Source organism: Pristiophorus japonicus, chromosome 5 (assembly GCF_044704955.1).
Source record: "Pristiophorus japonicus isolate sPriJap1 chromosome 5, sPriJap1.hap1, whole genome shotgun sequence".
NCBI classification, from domain to species: domain Eukaryota; kingdom Metazoa; phylum Chordata; class Chondrichthyes; family Pristiophoridae; genus Pristiophorus; species Pristiophorus japonicus.
This window is the reverse complement of record NC_091981.1, coordinates 262,793,808-262,808,011: the sequence shown is the minus strand read 5'-3', so window position 1 is coordinate 262,808,011 and position 14,204 is coordinate 262,793,808. Positions and strand designations below refer to the sequence as shown.

Here is a 14,204-nt window from a genome sequence, read left to right as displayed (position 1 = left end):
AATTAAATGGACTCCCGGTGTCAATGGAGCTGGACACGGATGCGAGCCAGTTCATTATGAGCAAAAATACTTGCGAAAAATTGTGGTGCAGCAAGGCCTAATGACCAGTCCTGACTCCCATTTGCACTAAAGTGAGAACTTATAGAAAGGAACTGATTCCCGTAATCGGCAGTGCTACTGTAAAGGTCTCCTACGATAGAGTGGTGCACAAGTTACACTCTGGGTGGTATCGGGCGATGGCCCCAAGCTGCTCGGCAGGAGCTGGCTGGGGAAGATATGCTGGAACTGAGACGACGTCCGAGTGCTCTCACTCGCCGGTGACACTTCGTACGCCCAGGTCCGAAACAAGTTCCCCTCGCTGTTCGAACCAGGCATCGGGAAGTTCCAGGAGCAAAAGTGCAGATCCACCTAATTCCGGGGGCGCGACCCATCCACCACAAGGTGAGAGCAGTAACGTACATGATGAGAGGGAGGGTGGAGATCGAGCTGGACCGGCTGCAACAAGAGGGCATCATTTCGCCAATCGAATTCAACGAGTGGGCCAGTCTGATTGTTCTCGTCCTCAAGCGAGACGGCACCTTCAGAATCTATGGTGATGACAAAGTAACTATCAATCATTTCTCCCTGCAGGATCAATACCTACTACCAAAGGCAGACGACCTTTTTGCAACGCTGGCGGGAGGAAAGACACTCACGAAGCTGGACTTGACCTCGGCCTACATGACGCAGGAGCTGGAGGAATCATCGAAGGGCCTCACCTGCTTCAACATGCACAAAGGCCTCTTCATCTGCAACAGATGCCCGTTTGGGATTCGATCAGCCGTGGCGATATTCCAGAGAAACATGGAAAGCTTACTGAAGTCGGTCCCGCGCACTGTGGTCTTCCAGGACGATATCTTGGTTACAGCTCGGAACACAGTCGAGCATCTGCAGAACCTGGAGGAGGTTCTTAGTCGGCTTAATCATGTGGGGCTCAGGTTAAAATGCTCGAAGTGTGTTTTCCTGGAGCCTGATGTGGAATCGCGGCTGATGGCATCAGGCCGACCGATTCGAAGACAGAGGCAATCGAGAACGCATCGAGGCCACAGAACTTGACAGATCTGTGGTCATTTCTAGGACTCCTGAACTACTTTGGTAACTTCTTACCGGGTCTCAGCATACTGTGAGAACCATTGCACGCTTTACTGAGTAAAGGAGACGAATGGGTATGGGGTAAAAGCCAAGAAAATGCCTTTGTAAAAGCTAGAAAATTGTTATGCTCAAACAAATTGCTTGTGTTGTATGATCCATGTAAGCGTTTGGTACTAGCATGTAATGCGTTGTCATACAGTGTCGGGTGTGTATTGCAACAAGCTAATGAATCTGGGAAATTGCAACCGGTTGCTTATGCATCCAGGAGTCTGTCGAAAGCTGAGAGGGCCGACAGCATGATTGAAAAAGCGTTAGCGTGTATTTATGGAGTAAAGAAAATACATCAATATCTGTTTGGGCTCAAATTTGAATTGGAAACTGACTATAAGCCGCTTATATCCCTCTTTTCGGAAAGTAAGGGGATAAATACGAATGCATCGGCCCGCATCCAGAGATGGGCGCTCATGTTGTCCGCATACAACTACGCCATCCGTCTCAGGCCAGGCACAGAAAACTGCCGATACTCTCAGTCGGCTGCCATTGTCCACCACGATGATAATGGAAGCATTCGAGAGTGAGCAATCACCTGTTACCGCTCGACAGATTAGAACCTGGACGAGCCAGGGTCCCTTACTGTTTTTAGTAAACGACTGTGTGCTTCACGGGAGCTGGTCCAGTGTCCCATTAGAAATGCAGGAAGAAATAAAGCCGTATCAGCGGCGCAAAGATGAAATGTCTTTACAGGCAGACTGCCTTCTGTGGGGTAATCGGGTAGTGGTACCAAAAAAGGCCAAGGACACTTTCATTAATGATCTCCACAGTACCCACCCAGACATTGTAATGATGAAAGCAATAGCCAGATCCCACGTGTGGTGGCCCGGTATCGATGCGGACTTAAGAGTCCTGCGTGCACAAATTTAACATATGTTCACAGTTAGGGAGAGAGGGCACAGCATCACGAGAGGAGGTCGGCGGGTGAGCGGGACTATAAAGGGCAGCAGCTGAGAGCGAGCAGTGGCAGAGAGAGAGCAGCTAGCTGCACCTGCAGCAGAGATGGGTAGTAAACAAAGAAGTAAAAAGTAATCGAGGTGTGACGTCACAGCCAAGAGGAAAGAAAGTAGTTTTTCTTGATCTTTTTTCTTTTTCTCATGAGTAGGAAACCTTTGTCATTGTTGCCAAATTAAGTAAATTAAGTAATTTAAGGGTTAAGTCATGCCAGTTGAGCACAACACCGTGCCATGCTCCACCTGTGCTATGTGGGAAATCAGAGACGCTTCCAGTGTCCCTGACTACTATGTATGCAGGAAGTGTGTCCAGCTGCAACTCCCGACAGACCGCATTGTGGCACTGGAGCTGCGCATGGATTCACTCTGGAGCATCCGCCATGCTGAGGATGTCGTGTATAGCACGTTAAGTGAGTTGGTCACACCGCAGGTAAAGGTTACACAGGCAGATAGGGAATGGGTGACCAGCAGTAAGAGCAGTGGAAGGAAGGTAGTGCAAGGGTCCCCTGCGGTCATCCCCCTGCAAAACAGATACACCGTTTTGGGTACTGTTGGGTGGAGCGGGGGATGACTATTCAGGGGAGGGCAGTAGCAGCCAAGTTCATGGCACTATGGGTAGCTCTGCTGAACAGGAGGGCAGGAAAAAGAGTGGGAGAGCTATCGTAGCAGGGGAATCTATTGTAAGGGGAATAGATAGATGTTTCTGTGGCCGCAATCGAGACTCCAGGATGGTATGTTGCCTCCCTGGTGCAAGGGTCAAGGATGTCTCGGAGCGGCTGCAGGACATTTTGGAGGGGGAGGGTGAACAGCCAGTTGTCATGGTGCATATAGGTACCAACGATATGGGTAAAAAACGGGATGAGGTCCGACAAACTGCATTTAGGGAGCGAGGAGTTAAATTCAAAAGCACGACCTGAAAGGTAATAATCTCAGGATTGCTACCAGTGCCACGTGCTAGTTAGAGTAGAAATAGGAGGATAGCTAAGATGAATACGTGGCTTGAGGAGTGGTGCAAAAGGGAGGAATTCAAATTCCTGGGACATTGGAACCGGTTCTGGGGAAGGTGGGACCAGTACAAACCGGATGGTCTGCACCTGGGCAGGACCGGAACCGCTGTCCTAGGGGGAGTGTTTGCTAGTGCTGTTGGGGAGGGGTTAACTAATATGGCAGGAGGATGGGAACCTATGCAGGGGGACAGAGGGAAGTAAAATGGGGACAGAAGCAAAAGATAGAAAGAAGAAAAATAAAGTGGAGGGCAGAGAAACCCAAGGCAAAAATCAAGAAGAGCCATATTACACCAAAATTCTAAAGGGACAAAGTGTGTTAAAAAGACAAGCCTGAAGGCTCTATGCCTCAATGCGAGGAGTATTCGTAATAAGGTGGACGAATTAACTGCGCAGGCAACTATTAACGAATATGATATAATTGGGATTATGGAGACATGGCTCCAGAGTGACCAAGGTTGGGAACTCAACATCCAGGGGTATTCAACATTCAGGAAGGATAGACAGAAAGGAAAAGGAGGTGGGGTAGTGCTGCTGGTTAAAGAGGAAATTAATGCAATAGTAAGGAAGGATAGAAACATAGAAAATAGGTGCAGGAGTAGGCCATTCGGCCCTTCTAGCCTGCACCGCCATTCAATGAGTTCATGGCTGAACATGCAACCTCAGTACCTCATTTCTGCTTTCTCGCCATATCCCTTGATCCCCCCCCCCCCCCCCGAGTAGTAAGGACTACATCTAACTCCTTTTTGAATATATTTAGTGAATTGGCCTCAACAACTTTCTGTGGCAGAGAATTCCACAGGTTCACCACTCTCTGGGTGAAGAAGTTTCTCCTCATCTCGGTTCTAAATGGCTTACCCCTTATCCTTAGACTGTGACCCCTGGTTCTGGACTTCCCCAACATTGGGAACATTCTTCCTGCATCTAACCTGTCTCAACCCGTCAGAATTTTAAATGTTTCTATGAGATCCCCTCTCATTCTTCTCAACTCCAGTGAATACAAGCCCAGTTAATCCAATCTTTCTTGATATGTCAGTCCCGCCATCCCAGGAATCAGTCTGGTGAACCTTTGCTGCACTCCCTCAATAGCAAGAATGTCCTTCCTCAAGTTAGGAGACCAAAACAGTACACAATACTCCAGGTGTGGCCTCACCAAGGCCTTGTACAACTGTAGTAACATCTCCTTGCCCCTGTACTCAAATCCCCTTGCTTATGAAGGCCAACATGCCATTTGCTTTCTTAACCGCCTGCTGTACTTGCATGCCAACCTTCAATGACTGATGTACCATGACACCCAGGTCTCGTTGCACCTCCCCTTTTCCTAATCTGTCCCCATTCAGATAATAGTCTGTCTCTCTGTTTTTACCACCAAAGTGGATAACCTCACATTTATCCACATTATACTTCATCTACCATGCATTTGCCCACTCACCTAATCTATCCAAGTCACTCTGCAGCCTCATAGCATCCTCCTCGCAGCTCACACTGCCACCCAACTTAGTGTCATCCGCAAATTTGGAGATACTACATTTAATCCTAAATCATTAATGTACAATGTAAACAGCTGGGGCCCCAGCACAGAACCTTGCGGTACCCCACTAGTCACTGCCTGCCATTCTGAAAAGTACCCATTTACTCCTACTCTTTGCTTCCTGTCTGACAACCAGTTCTCAATCCATGTCAGCACACTACCCCGAATCCCATGTGCTTTAACTTTGCACATTAATCTCTTGTGTGGGACCTTGTCAAAAACCTTCTGAAAGTCCAAATACACCACATCAACTGGTTTTCCCGTGTCCACTCGACTGGAAACATCCTCAAAAAATTCCAGAAGATTTGTCAAGCATGATTTCCCTTTCACAAATCCATGCTGACTTGGAGCTATCATGTCACCTCTTTCCAAATGCGCTGCTTAGCTTCGATGATATTAGCTTAGATGATGTGGAATCTGTATGGGTAGAGCTGCGGAATACCAAAGGGCAGAAAACGCTGGTGGGAGTTGTGTACAGACCACCAAACAGTAGTAGTGAGGTTGGGGACAGCATCAAACAAGAAATTAGGGATGCGTGCAATAAAGGTACAGCAGTTATCATGGGCGACTTTAATCTACATATAGATTGGGCTAACCAAACTGGTAGCAATATGGTGGAGGAGGATTTCCTGGAGTGTATAAGGGATGGTTTTCTAGACTAATATGTCGAGGAACCAACTAGAGGGCTGGCCATCCTAGACTGGGTGATGTGCAATGAGAAAGGACTAATTAGCAATCTTGTTGTGCGAGGCCCTTTGGGGAAGAGTGACCATAATATGGTAGAATTCTTTATTAAGATGGAGAGTAACACAGTTAAGTTCAGGACCCTAGTCTCTGAATTAAGGAAAGGTAACTTCGATGGTATGAGACATGAATAGGCTAGAATAGACTAGTGAATGATACTTCAAGGGTTGGTGGTGGATAGGCAATAGCAGACATTTAAATATCGCATGGATGAACTTCAACAATTGTACATCCCTGTCTGGTGTAAAAATAAAATGGGGAAGGTGGCTCAACTGTGGCTAACAAGGGAAATTAGGGAGAGTGTTAAATCCAAGGAAGAGGCATATAAATTGGCCAGAAAAAGCGGCAAACAGAGGACTGGGAGAAATTTAGAATTCAGCAGAGGAGGACAAAGGGTTGAATTAGAAGCGGGAAAATAGAGTAGGAGAGGAAGCTTGCCAGGAACATAAAAACTGACTGCAAAAGCTTCTATAGATATGTGAAGAGAAAAAGATTAGTGAAGACCAACGTAGGTCCTTTGCAGTCAGAATCAGGTGAATTTATAATGGGCAACAGAGAAATCGCAGACCAATTGAACAAATACTTTGGTTCTGTCTTCACGAAGGAAGACACAAATAACTTTCCGGAAATACTAGGGGATCGAGGATCTAGTGAGAAGGAGGAACTGAAGGAAATCCTTATTAGTCAGGAAATTGTGTTAGGGAAATTGAAGGGATTGAAGGCTGATAAATCCCCTGATCGTCTGCATCCCAGAGTACTTCAGGAAGTGGCCCTAGAAATATGCATTGGTGATCATTTTCCAACAGTCCATCGACTCTGGATCAGTCCCTATGGACTGGAAGGTAGCTAATGTAACACCACTTTTTAAAAAAGGATGGAGACAGAAAACGGGGAATTATCGACTGGTTAGCCTGACATCGGTAGTGGGGAAAATGTTGGAATCAATTATTAAAGATGAAATAACAGCGCATTTGGAAAGCAGTGACAGGATCGGTCCAAGTCAGCATGGATTTATGAAAGGGAAATCATGCTTAACAAATCTTCTAGAATTTTTTGAGAATGTAACGAATAGAGTGGACAAGGGAGAACCAGTGGATGTGGTGTATTTGGACTTTCAAAAGGCTTTTAACAGGGTCCCACACAAGAGATTGTTCTGCAAAATTAAAGCACATGGTATTGGGGGTAATGTATTGCCACAGATAGAGAACTGGTTGGCAGACAGGAAGCAGAGAGTCGGGATCAACGGGTCCTTTTCAGAATGGCAGGCAGTGACTTGTGGGGTGCCGCAGGGCTCAGTGCTGGGACCCCAGCTATTTACAATATACATCAATGATTTAGATGAAGGAATTGAGTGTAATATCTCCAAGTTTGCAGATGACACTAAGCTGGGTGGCAGTGTGAGCTGTGAGGAGGATGCTAAGAGGCTGCAAGGTGACTTGGACAGGTTAGGTGAGTGGGCAAATGCATGGCAGATGCAGTATAATGTGAATAAATGTGAGGTTATCCACTTTGGTGGCAAAAACATGAAGGCAGAATATTATCTGAATGGCAGCAGATTAGGAAAAGGGGAGGTGCAACGAGACCTGGGTGTCATGGTACATCAGTCATTGAAAGTTGGCATGTAGGTACAGCAGGTGGTGAAGAAGGCAAATGGTATGTTGGCCTTCATAGCTAGGGGATTTGAGTATAGGAGCAGGGAGGTCATACTGCAGTTGTACAGGGCCTGAGTGAGGCCTCACCTGGAATATTGTGTTGAGTTTTGGTCTCCAAATCTGAGGAAGGATGTTATTACTATTGAGGGAGTGCAGCGAAGGTTCACCAGATTGATTCCTGGGATGGCAGGACTGACATATGAGGAGAGACTGGATCGACTGGGCCTGTATTCACTGGAGTTTAGAAGAATGAGAGGGGATCTCATAGAAACATATAAAATTCTGACGGGACTGGACAGGTTAGATGCAGGAAGAATGTTCTCGATGTTGGGGAAGTCCAGAACCAGGGGTCACAGTCGAAGGATAAGGGGTAAGCCATTTCGGACCGAGATGAGGAGAAACTTATTCACTCAGAACAGTGGAATTCTCTACCGCAGAGAGTTGTTGATGCCAGTTCATTAAATATATTCAAGAGGGAGTTAGATATGGCCCTTACGGCTCAAGGGATCAGGGGGCGTGGAGAGAAAGCAGGAAAGGGGTACTGAAGAGAATGATCAGCCATGTTCTTATTGAATGGTGGTGCAGGCTTGAAGGGCCGAATGCCTACTCCTGCACCTATTTTCTATGTTTCTAAATTTCTATGTTAAGCAATGTACCCAGGGAGGCGCCACTAAGTTTATGGTCTTGGCCCTCCAAACCGTGGTCTAGGGTGCATGTTGACTATGCAGGCCCGTTCTTGGGAAAAATGTTCCTCGTGGTTGTCGATGCGTACTCCAAATGGATTGACTGAGAAATAATGTCGGCAAGCACGTCCGCTGCCACCACTGAAAGCCTACGGGCCATGTTTGCCACGCACGGCCTGCCTGATGTCCTTGTGAGTTTCACCAGTGCCGAGTTCAAAGAGTTTCTGACCCGCAATGGGATCAAACATGTCACATCTGCCCCGTTCAAACCAGCATCCAATGGTCAGGCAGAGAGAGCAGTGCAAACTATCAAGCAGAGCTTGAAGAGGGTAACTTAAGGCTCACTGCAGACTCGCCTATCCTGAGTCCTGCTTAGTTACCGCAGGAGACCCCACTCGCTCACTGGGATTCCACCCGCTGAACTGCTCATCAAAAGGGCACTGAAGACAAGGCTCTCGTTAATCCACCCTGATCTGCATAAACAGGTAGAAAGCAGGCGGCTTGAACAAAGTACATATCATGATAGCGCAAATATGTCACACGAAATTAAAATTAATGATCCTGTATTTGTGTTGAACTATGGACAAGGTCCCAAGTGGCTTCCCAGCACTGTCGTGGCCAAAGAGGGGAGCAGGGTGTTTCAGGTCAAACTTTCAAATGGACTCATCTACAGGAAACACTTGAACCAAACCAAACTCAGATTCACGGACTATCCAGAGCAACCCATATTAGACCCTACCTTTTTTGACTCCCCAACACACACACACACACCAGTGGCAACCGACACAGCGGTTGACCACGAAGCAGAACCCATCACCCGCAGCAGCCCAGCAGGACTCACCACACCAGGCAGCCCAGCAAGGCCAGCTGCGCAGCAGCTCAGCGAGGGTCCAACAAACGACTCACCAAAACCAGCATTTGCAGCGTGACGATCAACCAGGGAAAGGCTCCCGATCGACTCACCTTGTAGTTACACTGTTGACTTTGGTGGGGTGGAGGGGAGGAGGGAGTGTTGTTATGTATGTAAACCTGTAAATACCTTGTTTAACCACCAGAGGGCTCATCCCCTGGAGTTCCAAGGGATCCCACAATCCCTTGGGAGCACTTGTACTTAAGGAGGCTGGAGACCTGCAATAAAAGACTGTGGTCACACTTTACTTTGAGCTCACAGTATCTGGTAACATAGAAACATAGAAAATAGGTGCAGGAGTAGGCCATTCGGCCCTTCTAGCCTGCACCGCCATTCAATGAGTTCATGGCTGAACATTCAACTTCAGTACCCCATTCCTGCTTTCTCGCCATACCCCTTGATCCCCCTAGTAGTAAGGACCTCATCTAACTCCTTTTTGAATATATTTGGTGAATTGGCCTCAACAACTTTCTGTGGTTGAGAATTCCACAGGTTCACCACTCTCTGGGTGAAGAAGTTCCTCCGCATCTCGGTCCTAAATGGCTTACCCCTTATCCTTAGACTGTGACCTCTGGATCTGGACTTCCCCAACATTGGGAACATTCTTCCTGCATCTAACCTATCTAACCCCGTCAGAATTTTAAATGTTTCTATGAGGTCCCCTCTCATTCTTCTGAACTCCAGTGAATACAAGCCCAGTTGATCCAGTCTTTCTTGATAGGTCAGTCCCGCTATCCCGGGAATCAGTCTGGTGAACCTTCGCTGCACTCCCTCAATAGCAAGAATGTCCTTCCTCAGGTTAGGTAGAGACTCTTTATTCATACACGACAAGACCCAGTCTAGGATGGCCTGCTCTCTAGTTGGTTCCTCGACATATTGGTCTAGAAAATCATCCCTTATACACTCCAGGGGGAAATCCCCCTCCACAGTATTGCTACCAGTTTGCTTGGCTCAATCAATATGTAGGTGAAAGTCATCCATGATAACTGCTGTACCCTTATTACACACGTCCCTAATTTAATTTTGATGTCATCCCCAACCTCCCTACTACTGTTTGGTGGTCTGTACACAATTCCCACTCACCTTTTCTGCCCTTTGGTGTTTCGCAGCTCTACCCATATAGATTCCATATCATCCACATATCCTAAGACTATTCACCCGAGCAGTAGATTCTCCATCCAGGGGAAACAACCTCAGCATCTACCCGGTCAATCCCCCTCAGAATCTTACATTTTGGAGAGGGTCATTGCCTGGCACTTGTTTAGCGCAAATGTTACTTGCCACTCATCTTGGTGCAGGCATGGACTACTTCATTCTCTGAGGAATTGCGAATGGTGCTGAAAGCTGTATAATTATCATCAGCGAACAGCCTCATTTCTGACCTTATGATGGAGGTCATTGACGAAGCAGCTGAAGACAGTTGGGCCGAAGACACTGCAATGAACTTCTGCAGTGATGTCTTGGGGCGGAGATGATTGGCCTCCAATTACCACAACCAATCTGAATAACAGCACCTTCAAATTATTCAGTAATTTGAATTAAGCAACGTAACTATCACAGCAAAGTGAGAAATTAGTCCTCAAAAAATTAAAATCACATTCATATTAAGCAACTTCATATTACAAGTGTCTCGGCAATATCTTCTCACAATTCTTCTTATACACCTTTATCAATTTAGTTTTGGGCAGCTGGTTATCCCTTGAATTTGTTGATACTGCACTGTCAACCCTCACGGCCTCCCTTGCAGTCCACTCCATACGCTCACCGCCCTCTGCATGAAGTAGTTAAATCTAAACTCTCTCTATTCCAGCTCCCTCTTCCAAGTTTAAGACTATGCCCGGTTGTAAAATCGGTGACCATGATGAATACGCATTGTGCATTATTATACACTTTAGGATCTTGAATATTTCAGCAATGTGTTCCATTGCTGGATTCAAACATATAAAGTCGCTAAACAATTGAAACAGTTAGAAACGTGACACATTGATCCCTGAATGAGTGGCTTCAGTTCTCAGTCACTCAAAAGCAGTGCGTGCTCTATGCTCACCCTGTCTCCAGGCCTGACCATCGGTTCCTGCTTGGTGCCCAGTTTATGAAGGATGTTGTAGGCCACTTTCATACTTCTTGTCCACAGCTTCCCTGTTGGTAAGAAGCAATGTCAATACTTTTGATTATTCAAAGCAAAAGCCAAAAATAAACTTTATGCTTTTTTTTTTCCTGAAGCCAACTTAACACTTAGAAATCAAATCAATGCTACGCGATACAGAAACCCGGAAGGTAAATTTTCAGTCCACATCAAAAACTCAAACACTAAACCCAAGCATGAACACTGGCAGACCGTGCAATCAGAGTAGAGAAAAGGAGGACTTCCCATTTTTACATTAGAAAGTTATACACCTGAAACAGCAGATTTACCCGCAAGGGAAGAGAATATCTTGTCCTCTCAATACACATGTACTGCTTTAAATCTACACAGCATATTTAAATGCCAGATTTGATCTGGCAAGTAGAAATTACAGCACTGTCGCAGACCACTTGGGCCATTGCGTAGGAGCAAACTCTTCGACTAGAGCTATATAGCCTCATTACTGTTCTTTGTATCTTTTTTATATCATTCATTTATCCAATTCCATTTTAAATAATATTGCATGATAGGGCAAGAAAGCATCATTAGACCTTAAACACACGCCCCACCCAGATGCAGTCCGACCACATACACTACCGGCCCATTCACTAACCATGCAATCTCCTTGGAGGCAACAATAAAAGAGAAAACCAATCTTGTGCAAAATCCTCTGCGACTCTCTAAACGCAATCAAGCAAAGCTCCAGAAGAACATGTAACCCATTACTCCTCTTAATTGCAGCTAACAAATTGCCCTCTATAACTGGAAGTGCACTCTTCACTCAAGAGCTTGTCAAGGTCCTTTTTAAAAGCCTTTAGAAAATGTACAATCACCACATGTTTATGTAGTGTGTTCCAAAAGGTGAGACTCTCTATTAAACTCAACACTTCCTGGCATCTACTCCAACATTACTCTGCATTTCCTCTAATCCTATCCTCCTCATTAACCTGTCCCACTTATTACCCCAAAATGATTCCCTTTGGCGTGGAGTAAATCTGGGTTTGACTACAGCTTGGTGAGTTTGTGGTGGCCCTGGACTTGCTTAGGTTGTACACTTTGAAGAGCTTGAATCCGAGTTAAACATTGTGGTGGATGACTGGTTCTGCCACTTCCATCTCCCTGCTTGCATGCTGTACTGTGAGCTCTGGTAGCTCGTCATCAGCCTGTTAAAATATGTTGCACTTCTTCCTTATAGTCGGGCTTCCAACAACAACAACTTGCATTCACGTAGCGCCTTTAATCTCATAAAACATCCCAAGGCGCTTCACAGGAGTGTTATAGATTCATAGAATAGTAGCACAGAAGGCAGCCATTCGGCCCATTAAGTCTGTGCCAGCTCTTACGAAAAGCAATCCAGTTAGTCCCACTCCCCCGCTCTTTCCCCATATCCCCGAAATATTTTCTCCTTCAACTATTTATCCAATTCCCTGTTGAAGGCTACAATTGAATCTGCTACTACCACCCTATCAGGCAGTGCATTCCAAACAGGATATAGACAGGCTGGTGAAATGGGTGGACACATGGCAGATGAAATTCAATGCAGTAAATTGCAAGGTGATACATTTTGGTAGGAAGAATGAGGAGAGACAATACAAGCTAAATAGTTCAATGTTAAAGGGGATGCAAGAACAGAGACACCTGGTGGTGTTTGTGCACAGATCTTTGAAGGTGGCAGGACAGGTCAAAGGGATTACGGTTACGTGGCTGGACTGCAGAAGCTGGGGTTGTTCTCTTTAGAGCAGAGAAAGTTAAGAGGGTATTTGATTGAGGTGTTTAAAGTCATGAAGCAGATTCAATAATAGCCTTCAACAGGGAATTGGATAAATAGTTGAAGGAAAAAATATTTCGGGGATATGGGGAAGGAGCGGGGCAGTGGGACTAACTGGATTGCTCTTGGCTAACAAGGGAAATTAAGGATCGTGTTAATTCAAAGAAGAGGCAAATAAATTGACCAGAAAAAGTAGTAAACCTGAGGACTGGGAAAAATGTATAATTCAGCACAGGAGGACGAAGTGTTTAATTAGGAGGGGGGGGGGAAAGCGTACGAGAGGAAGCTTGCTGGAAACATAAAAACTGACTGCAAAAGCTTCTATAGATATGTGAAGAGAAAAAGATTAGTGAAGACAAACGTAGGTCCCTTGCAGTCAGATTCAGGTGAATTTATAATGGGGAATAAAGAAATGGCAGACCAGTTGAACAAATATTTTGGTTCTGTCTTCACGAAAGAAGACACAAATAGCCTTCCGGAAGTATTAGGGGACCGAGGGTCTGGTGAGAAGGAGGAACTGAAGGATATCCTTATTCGGCAGGAAATTGTGTTCGGGAAATTGATGGGATCGAAGGCCGATAAATCCCCGGGGCCTGGTAGTCTGCATCCCAGTGTGCTCAAGGAAGTGGCCCTAGAAATAGTGGATGCATTAGTGATCATTTTCCAACAGTCCATTGACTCTGGATCAGTCCCTATGGACTGAAGGGTAGCTAATGTAATACCACTTTTTAAAAAAGGAGGGAGAGAGAAAACATGTAATTATAGACTGGTTAGCCTGACATCAGTAGCGGGGAAAATGTTGGAATCAATTATTAAAGATGAAATAGCAGCGCATTTGGAAAGCAGTGACAGGATCGGTCCAAGTCAGCATGAAAGGGAAATCATGCTTGACAAATTTTCTGGAATTTTTTGAGGATGTAACGAGTAGAGTGGACAAGGGAGAACCAGTGGATGTGGTGTATTTGGACTTTCAAAAGGCTTTTGACAAGGTCCCACACGAGAGATTGGTGTGCAAAATCAAAGCACATGGTATTGGGGGTAATGTACTGACGTGGACAGAGAACTGGTTGGCAGACAGGAAGCAGAGAGTCGGGATCAACGGGTCCTTTTCAGAATGGCAGGCAGTGACTAGTGGGGTGCCGCAGGACTCAGTGCTGGGACCCCAGCTATTTACAATATACATCAATGATTTAGATGAAGGAATTGAGTGTAATATCTCCAAGTTTGCAGATGACACTAAACTGGGTGGTGGTGTGAGCTGTGAGGAGAATGCTAAGATGCTGCAGCGTGATTTGGACAGGTTAGGTGAGTGGGCAAATGCATGGCAGATGCAGTATAATGTGGATAAATGTGAGGTTATCCACTTTGGTGGCAAAAACACGAAGGCAGAATATTATCTGAATGGCGGCAGATTAGGAAAAGGAGGGGTACAACGAGACCTGGGTGTCATGGTACATCAGTCATTGAAAGTTGGCATGCAGGTACAGCAGGCGGTGAAGGCAGCAAATGGTATGTTGACCTTCATAGCTAGGGGATTTGAGTATACGAGCAGGGAAGTCTTACTGCAGTTGTACAGGGCCTTGGTGAGGCCTCACCTGGAATATTGTGTTCAGTTTTGGTCACCTAATCTGAGGAAAGACGTTCTTGCTATT

At 45.8% G+C, this 14,204-nt stretch overlaps 1 protein-coding gene across 1 annotated transcript in view; it reads right to left on the bottom strand.

The window, feature by feature from the left end:
- Nucleotides 1-14,204, bottom strand: part of LOC139264688 (disco-interacting protein 2 homolog C) — a 622,729-nt gene that overhangs the window by 158,653 nt on the left and 449,872 nt on the right. The window contains exon 9 of the mRNA XM_070881594.1: nucleotides 10,707-10,798. Coding sequence (XP_070737695.1) covers nucleotides 10,707-10,798 — 92 coding nt within the window. The remainder of the gene's footprint in view (nucleotides 1-10,706; nucleotides 10,799-14,204) is intronic.